The sequence below is a fragment of the Pan troglodytes genome, chromosome 1, assembly GCF_028858775.2.
Source record: "Pan troglodytes isolate AG18354 chromosome 1, NHGRI_mPanTro3-v2.0_pri, whole genome shotgun sequence".
Taxonomy (NCBI): Eukaryota; Metazoa; Chordata; class Mammalia; order Primates; family Hominidae; genus Pan; species Pan troglodytes.
Window position 1 is genome coordinate 134,358,075 of NC_072398.2, and position 14,696 is coordinate 134,372,770.

The 14,696-nt window shown below is 33.2% G+C and overlaps 1 protein-coding gene across 5 annotated transcripts in view; it reads right to left on the bottom strand.

Moving 5' to 3' along the window:
- Positions 1-3,846: 3,846 nt before the first annotated feature.
- PTBP2 (polypyrimidine tract binding protein 2) overlaps positions 3,847-14,696 on the bottom strand; it is a 91,144-nt gene continuing 80,294 nt past the window's right edge. For 2 of the 5 annotated variants that reach the window (XM_009425961.5, XM_016922982.4), the window contains 6 exons: positions 13,703-13,857; positions 12,187-12,220; positions 11,681-11,773; positions 5,711-5,927; positions 5,533-5,610; positions 3,847-5,362 (listed from right to left, as the gene is read on the bottom strand). In XM_009425961.5, the coding sequence (XP_009424236.1) occupies positions 5,230-5,362; positions 5,533-5,610; positions 5,711-5,927; positions 11,681-11,773; positions 12,187-12,220; positions 13,703-13,857 (710 nt within the window). In that variant the 3' untranslated portion in view covers positions 3,847-5,229. The remainder of the gene's footprint in view (positions 5,363-5,532; positions 5,611-5,710; positions 5,928-11,680; positions 11,774-12,186; positions 12,221-13,702; positions 13,858-14,696) is intronic. The other 3 variants (XM_001157727.8, XM_009425965.5, XM_009425962.5) reach the window with 3 other exon arrangements.

The window sequence follows — 14,696 nt, forward strand, 5'->3', positions numbered from 1 at the left end:
CTTATGTCCAAATGCATCACCTGCCAATCTTGTCAAAATGTAGATTCAGTAGGCTCATAGACTGAGTTTCTAATCAACTCCTAGGTGATACTAATTTGCCACTGGTCTGGTGACTATATTTTTAATAGGGAGGTTCTAGGATTTGAAGAAAAGTAGTATTGACCAGCTAGGCTAGTCTAGATATTAGAGAAAGCAACTATGACTACGAATAAAACAACACAAACATATGCTACAAAATTTCTTGATAAAATATATCTGGGATTTGCATTAATAAAGGAGATGAGAATTGGGTGGAGGAAACGAGGAAGATCTAAGTTGCTAACTGAAGCTGACAAGGGTTAAATATTCTTCTATTTTTTGTATCTAAAAATGTTAAAATTTTCTGATTCAAAAACCTATACAACATACCAAGACAATAAACCAAGTGAATGAAAACAGAGATGCCACATAGTCTTTCTGTCCATTGAAATGGGAGCAAAAGAGGGAGGAAGAAAAGGTAGAGAAGTGCAAAACGGGTGGCTCTGTGAAGCTACAAAGGGTATGTTTGTATTTAAGGACCTTACACATAATTCAGCGTCTAAAATACCAATGATATAGCTCCTTGTTTACATCCTTCAGAGAAACCTGCGGCCCAAATGACTTATTTCTTAAACACAATTTAAAATCCTTGTTAAAAATTGGTTAAATGTCATGAGATTTGATAAGGGAATTATCAATGTCCAAACAGTCTGTTAAAAATTATAAAGTGTGTTTTGAACAATATTGTACTATTTAAACACCCAATATCATATTATTTGCCATTTTTATAACTAGGCAAAACAAGAAATTTAGCCTACAGAATATAGGACAAATTCCTCTTGAAAAGCAACCACTGAATAATAAAATACTAAATTGAAGGTAACAATTACCTCTTGGGAAAGAATAAGGTTTGAACTAAGATCAGAAAGAGGTTCATACGGGATTTCAGTTCATTCTGTAATGTTTTCTTTCAACTAATATATAATTACGTTTAAAATATGGAAAATGTTAGGTAGTGATATAGTTGAGTGAAGTGCATAGGTGTTCATTACGGTTTTATTTTTCCGCGTATTTGAACAGTTCTTAATGTGAATAATCTAATACTCTATAACTTTAACATGTACACTTTTATTTGCAAAATCCGAAACTAGAAAATTTAAAGGGAAGCTATTCAAAATAACAAAGAATAACTATAAAACTAAGGTTTTGCATAATCAATGAATATTACGGTTCAAAATTAAGACTTTCTGCTGAATTCTTGCCATCAGGTTTCCTAGTATACTCAACTTCACTGAATTCTGTACTTTCTCCTGAATGAAAAAAACGTTTTCAGATTTAGGCTCCATTTTAATATATTAAGGCAGCCAGAAAATCCTGTTTGAAGTTCAGAGCTGCTCATGAGAATATGTCTTTCTTCCTTAGCCTTGAAATTCCTGAGTGTTAAAATTACCTGTTTCACAGCAACTTTTTTATACATATGAAATCTTAAGTGCAGTCTATAATTAAATATGTGCATTTTATGATTGGGCTATCAAGTTCAAACAGAAAATATAAAGCTAAATCCATGGTTTCTTTTCATCTGGCTTGGGATGCTCTCTATAACTGCATTTTACATCTTTCTGCTTTATGAAACTAGTAAATAATTTTAAAACATTAGTATTTCTTTGTAGCAAAAAGACGTATTAGGGTAACATGTATTGTGGATAATGAAGTTTACTGTGGGCAAATCTGGCAGTCTGGGAACTGGCATTAGTTAACTAATTGCATAGCATTCCTTCACTTATCCTATTTGAGCCTCTATAATAATCCTGTGAGGGGAGCAGAGCAGAACTTATTGCCTCCATTTTACAAATAACATTGAGGCTTTGAAAAGTGATTTGTCCTTTCCCTAGTAATTATATGGTGATACAAATAGATGTACATGAATGAATTAAGCTAATCACCATAATTTCACTATACTAACCTTAACTCTAGGAGCTAAAATGCTTCCAAAGTGTTAATTTAATCTCTAATATAATGATTCATTACACTTCCTGGTTAAGGAAAAATTTTCTTCATTGCTTTCAAATGCTAACATTAAATATGAACTGTAGATATCTCTTCCTTAAGTAGGTACTTTAAAACCCATTTCCAAAATACATCTTCTTTAATACCAAAAAATAATTTTTCTGATTATTTCTAAATATTCAAGTTAAGACCTCTATTAACAAAGCAGCTAAGTCCTAAGAATACTTGTTAGCTAGTTCACTCTAAGAGTCATAGAGTACTAATATACGACAAAGCTGTTTTTATTTTTACCTAACTTTTAATAAGCAATTCACTATATGCCAAGGCCTGGGTTAATTTGATGTACTGAATTAAAAATATTCTACAATGTCAAAATCCCCCTTTAGTGACTTGGTGCTTTGGAAGGAAGGCCGTATTAGGGCATACTGTAAGACAGTATAGAATCTGCTGTAGTCCTTAGGCAGGAAGAGCTGGTTTCTGGTTATCTCCCACTAGGGAGACTGGGAACTCCCACCAGCTTAGCAACTGGCACAAACTAAGTCCACACACACAGCTCAGGACTTAGTTTCTCCTTCCCAAGGCAATCCCACCCACAATGAGCACCTGAAAAGGTGACAGAACCTACTTTCAAATATTATAGCCACCACTAATTACTGAGAAAAACTTCACCTTGAGAAGCTTTGTTCAATTACTATTCACTAACCCTGGTATTGGTTTTTTAGACTTTAGACTTATCTGATGCTGCTAGAGTTCCTCTGTGCTACGACGTTATTTTAAGAAAAAAACACAGATCACCTAGCTTCCAAATCATCCCAGACTGTTGACTCTAATGGTTTTTCTTCAGATGACAACAGTGACACTAGTGTAAACAAAATTATTTTACTTATTATATTCTTCTTTCTTGGAGGTAACTGAATTACTACATTAAGTATAGTAAAACATATTTTATGTTCCTTCATTTACTTTTTATTATCCTATGTATAAGTTTTGCATAAGTGTGGGATATTTTATAACAGAACAAACCTAAGAAACATGTGTTAACTCCAAAGTTATTTGATACCAATATATCTGTTTAGAAAAACTGACCAAAATATTTTGAATATAAATAGCACCCTAATTGTAACTGCTTACAAGTTACAGTAGTAACATCCTCAGTTGTTAAATGCAAATTACTCTAAGTTTTTAAATACTTGAATGTATATCATTCTTCCCACCCAAGGCAAAAGCAGATATGCTGATATGCAGATATGCTGCTCTTTCTTCCCAGTAATATCAAGTTCTTTTTGTTAACTCACAAGGTAGTCTAAGATTAGTAAGAAATCTTTAGCAGACACAAAAGATGAAAGATGAAACTGCAGCAAGAGAGCATGGCAAATCCAAAAGATCTATTAGTGCATAAATCTACTGGAAAAAAAAAAACAACAAGAACAAAAGAGATAGAATTAACAAGCTACAATAAAAGTTATGTCTTTAAAGCAGTAGATTATAACAGGGTGGGAAATGTTTAATATGTGTCCTCCTGAAAAGCAGTTACCATCTTTTAAATTAAAAAAAACCAGCTGGTATATTTTCACAGCATCTAGATTTATTTATGGTATAAAGCCATAGAATTGTAATATTATTACTCCTTTCCCACCCTGGCAGAGAATAAACATGAATTCAGAAGCACAGTGGAGTGAAAACAAAGAAGAGGAGAGAGAAAAGGCAGCAGAGAAAGACAGAAAAGGTGAATATAGAGCTACAGAAGTGTTTATTGAGCATGCTACAGGGGTAAGCAGAGTACACACAAAATGAAATTAAACAACCATCAAACCTCCCAACTTTGTTAGAAAATTAATTTTTAATTGTGCCGCTTTCAAACTATACTGAATTTTACATTTCTAAAGATGTAAAAACTCAACTAATAGAAAATATACATGACCATTCTGTCTACATAGATAACAGAATCTATGAATCTTGAAACTAAGTACATCAATTTCAAAAAGTATTGGTCATTTAAACAGAATCAACAATTCGGATTGACAAGAACTGTTCAAATTAATTTGACCTGTAGATTCTGAGCCATGTTTTTATTAAAGTCAGATCTATTCCTAAATACAAAATATTTTGAAGATTTATTAAAACTGAATATTACAATGCAAGGTAAATTAAGACTAAAGGCACATAAACTTTGGTCCCACCTGGTTGTCAGTTTTAGAAAACTGCCACAAAATTAATCTTCCTGCATATTTTCGCAGTACACTTTCTTTATCTTTGAAAAATACATGCACCAGTTCCTGAACTAGCTAGACCAGTCTGCACATGCTCAGAAATCCACAACCATATTCCAAATCTTAATTACAAACTAAGGATGGCAATATATATTTAAATGCATGTAAGTCATGTCAACTTCAAAAACATCTACGAAAAATATTCAGCCACAAACAAGACATTACTTAGTGCTGACATTTATATGATACGTCCCACAAGAGTGTGTACAAAAAGGTTAAGATTCCACAATGCTTTCCACATAGGGCTCAAACTTACAGAAATCACTTTGTTGTCTTAAGAAATTAATACTCTGCATCTTGTTAATTTTAACTAATGCCTACATTCATAACTGAATCTAGACCAGAATTGTGAGATACAAAAGGCCAATGTTGTTTTCAAAGCAATAAAGCCTAAGGTAGTAAAAACTAAAAATGCTGCTTTATTCTTTCAATATCATGTATCTTATTTGATTAAATAGAAAAAAAGGTGACAAGCCAGTAATTCAAAATAAGTTCCAAGCAGGAGAAACAAAAACTTAACCTTTTTACACACCCCTGCCTAAACATATTTTAATTCCCATATAACAGTGTGCCCTAAACAACCAATTCCTTTTTTCTAGTAAATGCACAATAGCAACACTAGTTTTCCTTTTTAAGGCACATATGTCAACTAAGTTGAAAGGAAAAAAAAAAAAAAAAAGCAAAATTAAACTGAAATTTTAAACAGACAAAATGGCTTCCCTATAGAACAGATGAAATATAGCAGTTAACAACTCTGCCTTTACATATGCCATTTCATTTTATAACCAAGGAATGATAACAGCATGGAAAAAAAAAGAAACCCCAAAAAAACAAAAACAAAAAAAATCAAACTCTGGTCCCCACTTTTCTGAACAGTCAAATAGGTGATGACATTGAACAATGTGATTCACCCCCAATCTTCATCTTCCCATTTTTAAATTGTTGACTTGGAGAAAGACACTCTCAGATGATGGTTTTCTCCAAGGTTATAATTATGAAGATCAATCAAGGCCTGAATAGCTTCTTCCACTGTTGCCATCTGAAGAAGAGCCATTTTGTGATCTCTTCTGAAACAAAATTATAAAATTAGATACTTCATACAAATTAGAAAGGGCTTATTAAATACTTGAATTTTGGCCATTCCGGAATCAAAAATTTCTATAAACGAAAAGAACAAAAACTACTTAAAGAAAAATTTTATCAGGTCACTAATTTAAAGATAAGGAAGCTTGCTTACTGAAAAAACTTAAATGCTTTCACAGTGCCCCCAGTGTTAGCGAACAGTGTTCGTAGATCCTCTTCTGCTACTGATGGACTAGGAAAATTGAATGGGAAGAAAAAGTGAAGATTAATAATAAATTTCATATTTTATCAAAATAGAATGTATCTCAATACACTCTAGCTTATATACTTACGGGATATTAGATAGGTGAAGGGTGGCAGAAGGAGGAAAAATGTTTTGAAAATTTTTGGATCCAGGTTTCTTAAAACGATGCAATGGGGAATTACCAAAATCTTTTGTTAGCCCTTGATCATCAAGTCCCTCTCGAGGTAGCTGTACAGTCTGATGTTTAGACAGAGTAACACGAATAATTTTTCCATACATTTTCTGTCCATTAAGATGATTCATGGCTATAAAAAGAAAGCATGTCTATTAACAAACAATAACAAAGCTCAAAACAAACATAATTCTTTTAACGTAACAGTTTAAAAATCTGAATTTTCTTATGATTTTAAAATAAATCACCAATTTACCCTGGCCACTGGTGATAAGACTTAAGTACATTTTCATTTGAACTAGACAAGGCATTCTGGCAAAAAAGCCAGCTACTTTCATAGAATGAAAATCCAGATTATGAATATCTATCTTCCTCAACAATCCTGCTAACAAATCGTATAGTGAGCTACACAAGAAAGAAACTTAATAAGCATCCCTAGCTCTTTTTCTCCCTTCTGTTACACATCCTAATTGCTAAATATTGTGATAGCCTTCCTCCTAATTGTCCCTCAAATTCATGATCTGTTTCTCTACTTCTCGCTGACATTATTTTTTATCTGGATAACTCAGTCTCATATTTGTCTTCCTGTTGGATATTTTTTTCCAATCCATTTTCTATACAGCAGCTTCATGACCTTCATAAATTACAAATCTGATCACGTCAATACCTGCTTAAAACCCTTAAGGACAAAGTTGAAACTCATTCTTTAACATGGCTTATACCTTTCCCAGTCTGTACAGGTTGAGTATCCTTAATGCAGAAATCTGAAATCTGAAATGTTCCAAAATCCAAAACTGAGGGCCAACATGATGCTCAAGGGAAATGCTCATTGGAACATTTCAGATTTGGGAAGCTCAATTGGTATAATGCAAATATTCCAAAATCCAAACCTTTGTCTCTACCCCAGAACATAGTGCAGTGTGTGAAAACAGAACATTACATGACTATTTCTTGACATAGCTGCTGGATCATTTTTAAACTAAATGAACTGGTCTGATGCTAGAAAGTTATATGTTTTATTCACCAGTCAAAATAACTAAAAAAGACCATTTCTAATATGTCATGCACTTTGGCTAAACTGAAGGTCTAAATGACTACAATCAACTAGATAAAAACATTAAAGTATTAACAGTAGATGCCGGGCGCGTTGGCTCACGCCTGTAATCCCAACACTTTGGGAGGCTGAGGTGGGCGGATCACAAGGTCTAGGAGTTCGAGACCAGCCTGGCCAATATGGTGACACCCCATCTCTACTAAAAATACAAAAATTAGCTGGGCGTGGTGGCTCGTGCCTGTGGTCCCAGTTACTCAGGAGGCTGAGGCAGAATTGCTTGTACCCAGGAGGCGGAGGTTACAGTGAGCTGAGATGGTGCCACAGTGCACTCCAGCCTGGGTGACAGAGCGAGACTCTGTCTCAAAACAAAAACAAAAACAAACAAAAAACAGTAGAGTTACAGATAAAGACAATGTGGAAGATCAGGAAATTAAGAATAGAACATCCACTTTCAAAGAGTTTCTAATATAAACAGTATACTACTACAGTATACATTTTGACACAGAAGATACAAAGAACTGGTTAAATCCATGTATCTAATCATACTTACATGTATAATAAACCAATTAAATATAAAACAGATCTGAAAAGGATAATGCTGTCAAAATATGAGGTACCATTCAGAAAAGAAACAAAAGTAAAATTCTTATTTTACCTATAACTTCCTTAAATTTTTCTTATTATGATAACCACTAGCCATTGAACTTACTTCCCTAATTTGTTTTAAAAAATTAAAAAAAAAGAGTCCACTCTTCCTGATTGTCACTCCAGTGTTATATATTTTAAGTTTTCTCAGATTTTTCACGAAGGCTAAGCACAGAAAAAAAACAAAACAATCTTCTCACAAGTCTGAATTTTCTCATTTGTTTCTCACACTGCATTTCACATACTTAATTTCATATACTTGCAAATTTACGCTTACACCTGTAAAACCAATTATCTACAGTGACAGTACATAAAATCCTTTTACAATAAAACCCACTGAATTATAAAATTTTAAAGTTCTATAACTATTTTAAGTGAACAAACTTTTGTTTAGATAAACTACCTCAGACAAAATGTGTTATTAAGTGTGAGTTTGAGAAATTAAGTGATATAAATAAGTAGACTTCAGGTTGTCAGAAAAAAAGCTGTCTAAATAAAAAGACAGCACAAACAGCAGAGCTTTGAGATAATGGAGGGAAAGAATAAGAAAATAAGTCCCAGGCATAGTAATTGCATACAGAACAGATGAGTGATAGAGGAATGGGATTAAAATAAAGCTAAATAACCAAACAGCTACCTCAGGAAGTAGCCAGGTAACAAGAGAGTTCTAGCCAGCTGATTGCCGACAATAGGATCTGAAGTGATCTAAAGGGGAAGGGGGATGATAATTAGAATACCAAAATTTTTAAGTAAAAAAGAAAACAAAAGCTTTGTCAAAAACTGAAAGTACACAAGGAGTAAACAGAGCAGAAGGAAATTACCTGAATTACTAATTTTAAATGAATAAAATTTTAAACAATGTGAATCTTACACTTGAAGTCTCCTATTCCAAGAAATGTGGCATAAATCGACAAGGCAATAATAAAGAAGGAAAAAGTCAATGTTTCACAATTGAAATGACATTTTTGATTTAATATAATTTTTTACCTTTCCCTTAATCCATCTATGAAAGAGATTATTAACGAATAATAAAAATTTTAAAAGACCTCAAGAAATTTACAGACATAGTGGTGTTTATATGATGTGGAAACTGGAGCTTTATCAATGCTTCTCCCCTTTATAATTCAAAAAAATTTTTTTGTGTTACCACTCTCATTTTTTAATCAATCTTTAGATGTTTGTCTATTTTTTTAGTCTTTTCAAAGAATCCAACTTGTGGCATGTTTTTTTCTCTCAACTGTCTTTTATACCATTGATTTCCAGTCTTGTCTTTAATATCTCCTTCCCTGGGGGTAACACTGTTATTCTTAAAGTTAAAACTTCCCGTCAAGACTTCTCTTTCACTGTACCACATATATCTAATTTGTATGTAGTACTTTATCGCTTAATTTTAAGTATTTTATATTCCCATTAAAATAACTTCTGTCTGGGCAACACAGTGAGAACTCATCTCTACAAAAAATAATAATAATAATAAATTAGCCGGGCAGGTGGTGCATGCTTTTAGTCCTAGCTACTTCGGAGGCTTAAGTGCAAGGACTGCTTAAGCCTGGGAGGTCGAGGCTGCAGTGAGCCACAATAGCACCACTGCACTCCACCCTGGGGGACAGAGCAAGACACTGGCTCAAAAACAAACAAACAAACAAACTTCTGACTCATGCAATACTGAGACTTATTTTTAAATCTCAGGATACAGATTTTATATGCATCTTTTTGTTATTAATTCTAACTTACTTGTGCAATGGAGAATGAGGTCTGTATGATACTCTTTGAAATTAGCTGAAGCTTGCTTTATGGTTTAGTATGTGACTGATTTTTCAAAAATGTTCCATATGCGTTTAAAAACTGTGTTGGATGCATAACTTAGACACATAATTCTGTTAAGGTAATTGTATTGTATCATTTGTATCTTTGTTGATTTTGTCTTTTTTTGGTCAGTTTGACATGTAATTCAGAAAAGTGAATTGAAATCCACCACTATAATAGATTTGCTCAAGTCTACCTGTAGTTTTATCTACTTATTATTTATATATTTTGAGGCTATTTCACTAGGCACACATATACATAAACTGTTATATCTTTCTAGTGAACTAAATCCTTTATCAATTCTGTCTTAATAAAGGTATTTAAGTTTTGTCTTGCTTACTATCTGTCCAGTATATTAGTATCTCTTTACATCCTTTTCCTTTCAATCTTTCATATTCTTCTGCTTTACATGTCTCTTGTAAAAAGTATATAGCTAACTTTTTAAATACCAAGTTTGATAATCTTTTTAGTACACCATACTAAATAGTACACCATAGAGTTTTGTGTGGGAGTGTGTGTGTGTGTGTGTTTGTGTGTGTGTGTTTTAAAGGAAATGATGGTGTCAGTACATACTTTTATGGTCACACAGTTCAAGAAAGCAAAATCTACCTAGCAGCAATGAGAAATGATGAATTATTTACCACTACAGATAGTCCAAAAATTATAAGCCCTACTAGCAAGTCAAAACTTTAGTGACAATATCTTATAAAATTTGGGATAAATGATTTACAAATTTAAGTACTATTAACTGAATTGTGTCCTCCCCAAATTTATATGTTGAAGTCCTAACCCCCAATGTAACTGTACTTAAAAACAGGACCTTTAAGGAGGTAATTAAGGTTAAATGTGGTCATTAAGGGTAAAGCCCTGATTCAACAGGACTAGGAGCCTTACAAGGGGAAGAGACTCTTAACGTGCTTGCACAGTGGAAAGGCCACATGAGGACACATGGGGAAGATGGTTGGCTGCAAGCCAAGAGAGACCTCACCAGAAACAATCTGCTAGCAGTTTCATCTGGGACTTCTAGACCCCAAAGTTTTATTTCTCAAAACTTTGAAGAAATACATTTTTGTTGTTTCATCTACTCAGTCTATGGTATTTTGGTTACAGCAGCCCAAGCAGACTACAAGTATGGCAAAAAATTAAAATATTACATAAAACAGTCTTTACATAAAACAAAAACTATCTGGAAGATCTGAGGTAATTCTACCACAGGTAATTACCAACCATAAAGACTATGCATCCCTTATTTAAATGACACAATGCCACCCATACCTCAAACAATTAGGGAAAAAAATGACATATTTGAGAATACTCCTATTATGAAGTACTGTTAAGTGCTACTTACAACATATATGAAAACAACAGCAATGACTATTCCAACCAGAGTACAGAAGTGCACACAGAGAAAGAGGAAAATATGTACTAAGTATCTTGACATAATCAGCACTTTCATATCTCTTTAAAACACATACCACCATTTTAAAAATGGACAGCCAGATGGATAGTTTTATACCTCATCTGAGTTGCTAAGACTATTGCCAAGAAACACTAAAATTCAAACCTATTATGTGTTTGAAATTCAAAATTTTCTATGTGATGTCAAAGGCCAAAATTGGTCTAGTATAGCAAGTTGTTCATCTCTGAGCAAAAATACACTCGTCCTTACATCAAAAATGGCAAATTTACAAATTAACAATGTGAATACAATCAGTCTGAGGCACCATTATCCCTGAATCTCAATGAACAGAAATGTAAGAACATCCTGGCATTTACAGTCAATCACTGGTGTGAATGTGCAGGTGTGTTCTAGATTTATGTATTCAAGTATGTATGAAGTCAAACAACATAAGTTTAATTAAAATAATCAATTACTTATTTAAGTAATGATATAAAGTGTAACCTGACTAAAGTGCCTTTTAAGATTCCCAAAGGGATTAACAACAGTGTTTTTAGCACAAGCTTTTCATCTTCTAAGAACCTGGTATCGCAAGACTTTAGAAGAATTAAAATAACATGGCATTAAGAAGGATTCTATGGACTGTATGAACAGTTAGCCTCTATTAACAAGGAGTAGCTAGAATAAAAATCACTATGAATCTTCAATATAAATGATATAATTCTCATGTGAAACTATTATTACAATTTTGAAGCTAAAATCTCTTCCTATTATGAGTGCATTTGAAAAACAGTAGGAGGATAGCAGAAAAATACAAATATGTTCGTCACATACAACTATTCACATTAAAATGACATTTTGAGCCCTGGCCATTAAAATAATTTCTTACTGATGTAAAGGAGTTTATTTTTATTCGCAGATTCACATTATGCATTTGAAAGCAGAAGTGAAGATGTATAGATAAAACATAGTTTAATCTTACCAAGTTGTGATTGGTTTCCGTCAGCCATCTGTATTAGAGCGCTGTCTTTCTTATTGTACAAAATCTTCACACGCTGCACATCTCCATAAACACCTTTTTTGGAGCCACAGAGAGGTAATCCAAAAATGGAATTAATTTTATGTGGAAGTCACCTAAAGATTATCTTTCTGACATATCAATGAAACATTCAGACATCAACATGATCACTCAATCTCATCATTCTCACAAATGAATAAAGAAGATCAAGATTTTGAACAGTGAATTTTGAAAAGAATAATTTTTGATAAACCCTCAAAGCTATGTGAATGATATTAAATTAAAGACCATGCAAAATAAATTAGCATGCATTAAAACAAATTTTGTGTCTATGGAGAGTTTTAAATAGCAAAGAAAAATAGCAAAAGATTTACTATTCAACTTTAAGCCAAAGTGCTAGCTACAAATAAGAATTAAGGTGAAACAAAAATCAAATCAATAATAAAAGTATAGTGCTAACAATAACATACCGAAGAGGGTAAACAGACTTTGGGGCGTAACCATCTTTAGAAGGAGAGAAGAGCAAGCAGCGTAAGACAAGAAGAGAGAAGAGTCGAGGAAGAGCGGAGATGAACAGATCATCCATAACGAAGGGTGGTTCCCGCAGAATGGTGAGGTGGTCATGGATCATGGTTCAAGGCGGTTAATTGGGGCAAGTTGGTCCGAGGAACATTTGTTCAAGCACAGAAGCATGAACATAGGGAATGGAGACAGGGAATGAAGACAAGGACAAGGAAAATAAAGGATAAGACAGGGAAGGGAATGGGCATTTGGGAAAAGACAAGGAAAGGGAAGGTGAACACACAGGGAAAAGGATGAAATGGGGAAGGGAAACAGCAATGCAGAAGAAAAAAATAAGGAATTGGGGAACAAAAACAAAATAAAATATAGGTCAGTACATAGGAAATGCAGGAATTTGGTCAGAAAATGGTTGGTTTATGTACTGTACAAGAAAAACTGAGTAAAATGTAGTCATCCAAGACAAATATGGGTAAAGTACATCTATATCAAAGAGTAAATTACAGCATTTCATCTCAACATGGGGAAGGAAAGCATGCATAGGAATTTTAAACTTTGAACTTTAACTGCATAAGCATGGCTGGTTATGAAATGCAGGCAAAAGTCTTAAAATAAAAACAAAGGCACTCTGATTCAAACATTTTAGCATGCAGAACTGTGAATGATAATAGTATTAAATGGATAAAATAAGCTAATGTTCATATTAACAGAGGCCAATTAAAAATGAAACAAATATTCAAATTAGACATCATAAACTGATACACTGAGCTTCCCACATTTCATACCAGCTTTCATAGCATTCAAAATAAAATATACCAGACATAAAATGTACAACTAAAGAAAATAACTTAGCAATAAATTTTATTTAACTGGGTGGGGGGGGGGGTGGTAAGGAAGGAAGGGGTGGGGGAATAAAGTTAAAAAATATTTTTAGAAGACAATGACTAATAACTGCAAAGAAAAAATTACTAAGAAAGACGGGAAGAGTGCCTCGTCAAGATCTTTGGAAGAACCTTCAAAGAAAAATGTATTAGAGTAGTTCACATAAAATAAGATTTAAAAAAAATGCAATGACATATAAGCATGAAATGAACAAGCAAATAATTAGAAAAGGCAAAGAGCAAAATTGTTTTACAGTTAAATTTGCAAATTAGATCACATTTGCCTTTGAGAACAACAAAAAGATAAGCCAAACTACAGTACTTCACCATATTTTTCTTAGGAAAAATAGGTTAGGTTAAAAAATATACATATATAGATATAGATATAAAGAGACATGACTGTTTAAGGAAATAAAGTATTACCTAAACCATACGTAGATTTTATTCAGAAGTAGAAACATACAGAAAATACTTTGACTAATGAATGTACATAAAAAGAAAGGCAAGTGCAAAATGAAATAAACATGAAAAACTTTCACAAATGAAATGGAGTTAAAGAATAAACATTAGAGATTATTTTACTAACCTCTTCATTTAAATTGCTAACCAACAGGACTGTATTGCCACCAGCTGAGACTCCAGGCATACCCACTCGGCCAGCAGCAGCTGCAGCAGCTGCTGCAGCAGCATTTGGAATGGCCAAAGGACTCAGAGCTCCTGGAACAGCTGCAACAGGAAGCCCTAATTTTAAAATAAAGCATATTTTACGAAACACACACAAGTCGTTTACAAAAACCAATTTAAGCACGATGGCTGCATGGCTTACGGCTGACCATTCCAAATGGTTCCTGAAAGTTAATTTTTATAGTGTTTAGAAAAATTGTTTGCTGATGTGTAAAGAAAAATAATTGATTCCAACAAAACAATTATTTGAACTAAAGTACATACCTGTATTATGTTAAAATATCAAATATATAATACTCTATTTCCTCTGGAAAAGCAAACAAAGCATGAAGAATATAATTCCAAGTCACAGGCTTGGAAAATTCACTTCCACGATTTACAGTAAAAGGCCAAATGTAAAAAAGTATCACTTTCGACATAATGGTAATTCATTTTTTTCCGCAAGTGCTATCTTCTTCATAAACTCACACTTGAAATCAAATAATTACAGCTTATGAAACAAAGGTAGTAGTCTTTCAGCTCCTAGAGACAAATCACTCTGAACATCATTATTTAATTCATGCAAATAAAGAAAATCTTAGCAAAATGTGCTTGCCTTCTTAATTATACACTCAAGTAATTAAAATGAATACAAGTTCCTTCAACACAACACTCTCCTGGTTGAAAGAACAAGAAACCATCACTATACAACACAGATTTTGTTTCAGTATTTTCCTATCCTTTCCCAATCTATGTTATCATTTCCTTCTTATTTTATTGTTCTAATTTCCAGTCTTATTGCTGTCCTACTATCTTTAAGTCACCATATTTTCATTTATTCTAGACAGAATTCCCTTTTGTGTTAGCACCGTTCATCTACTTTTCAATTACCAATCAACTTGGAATACTTTCATCCC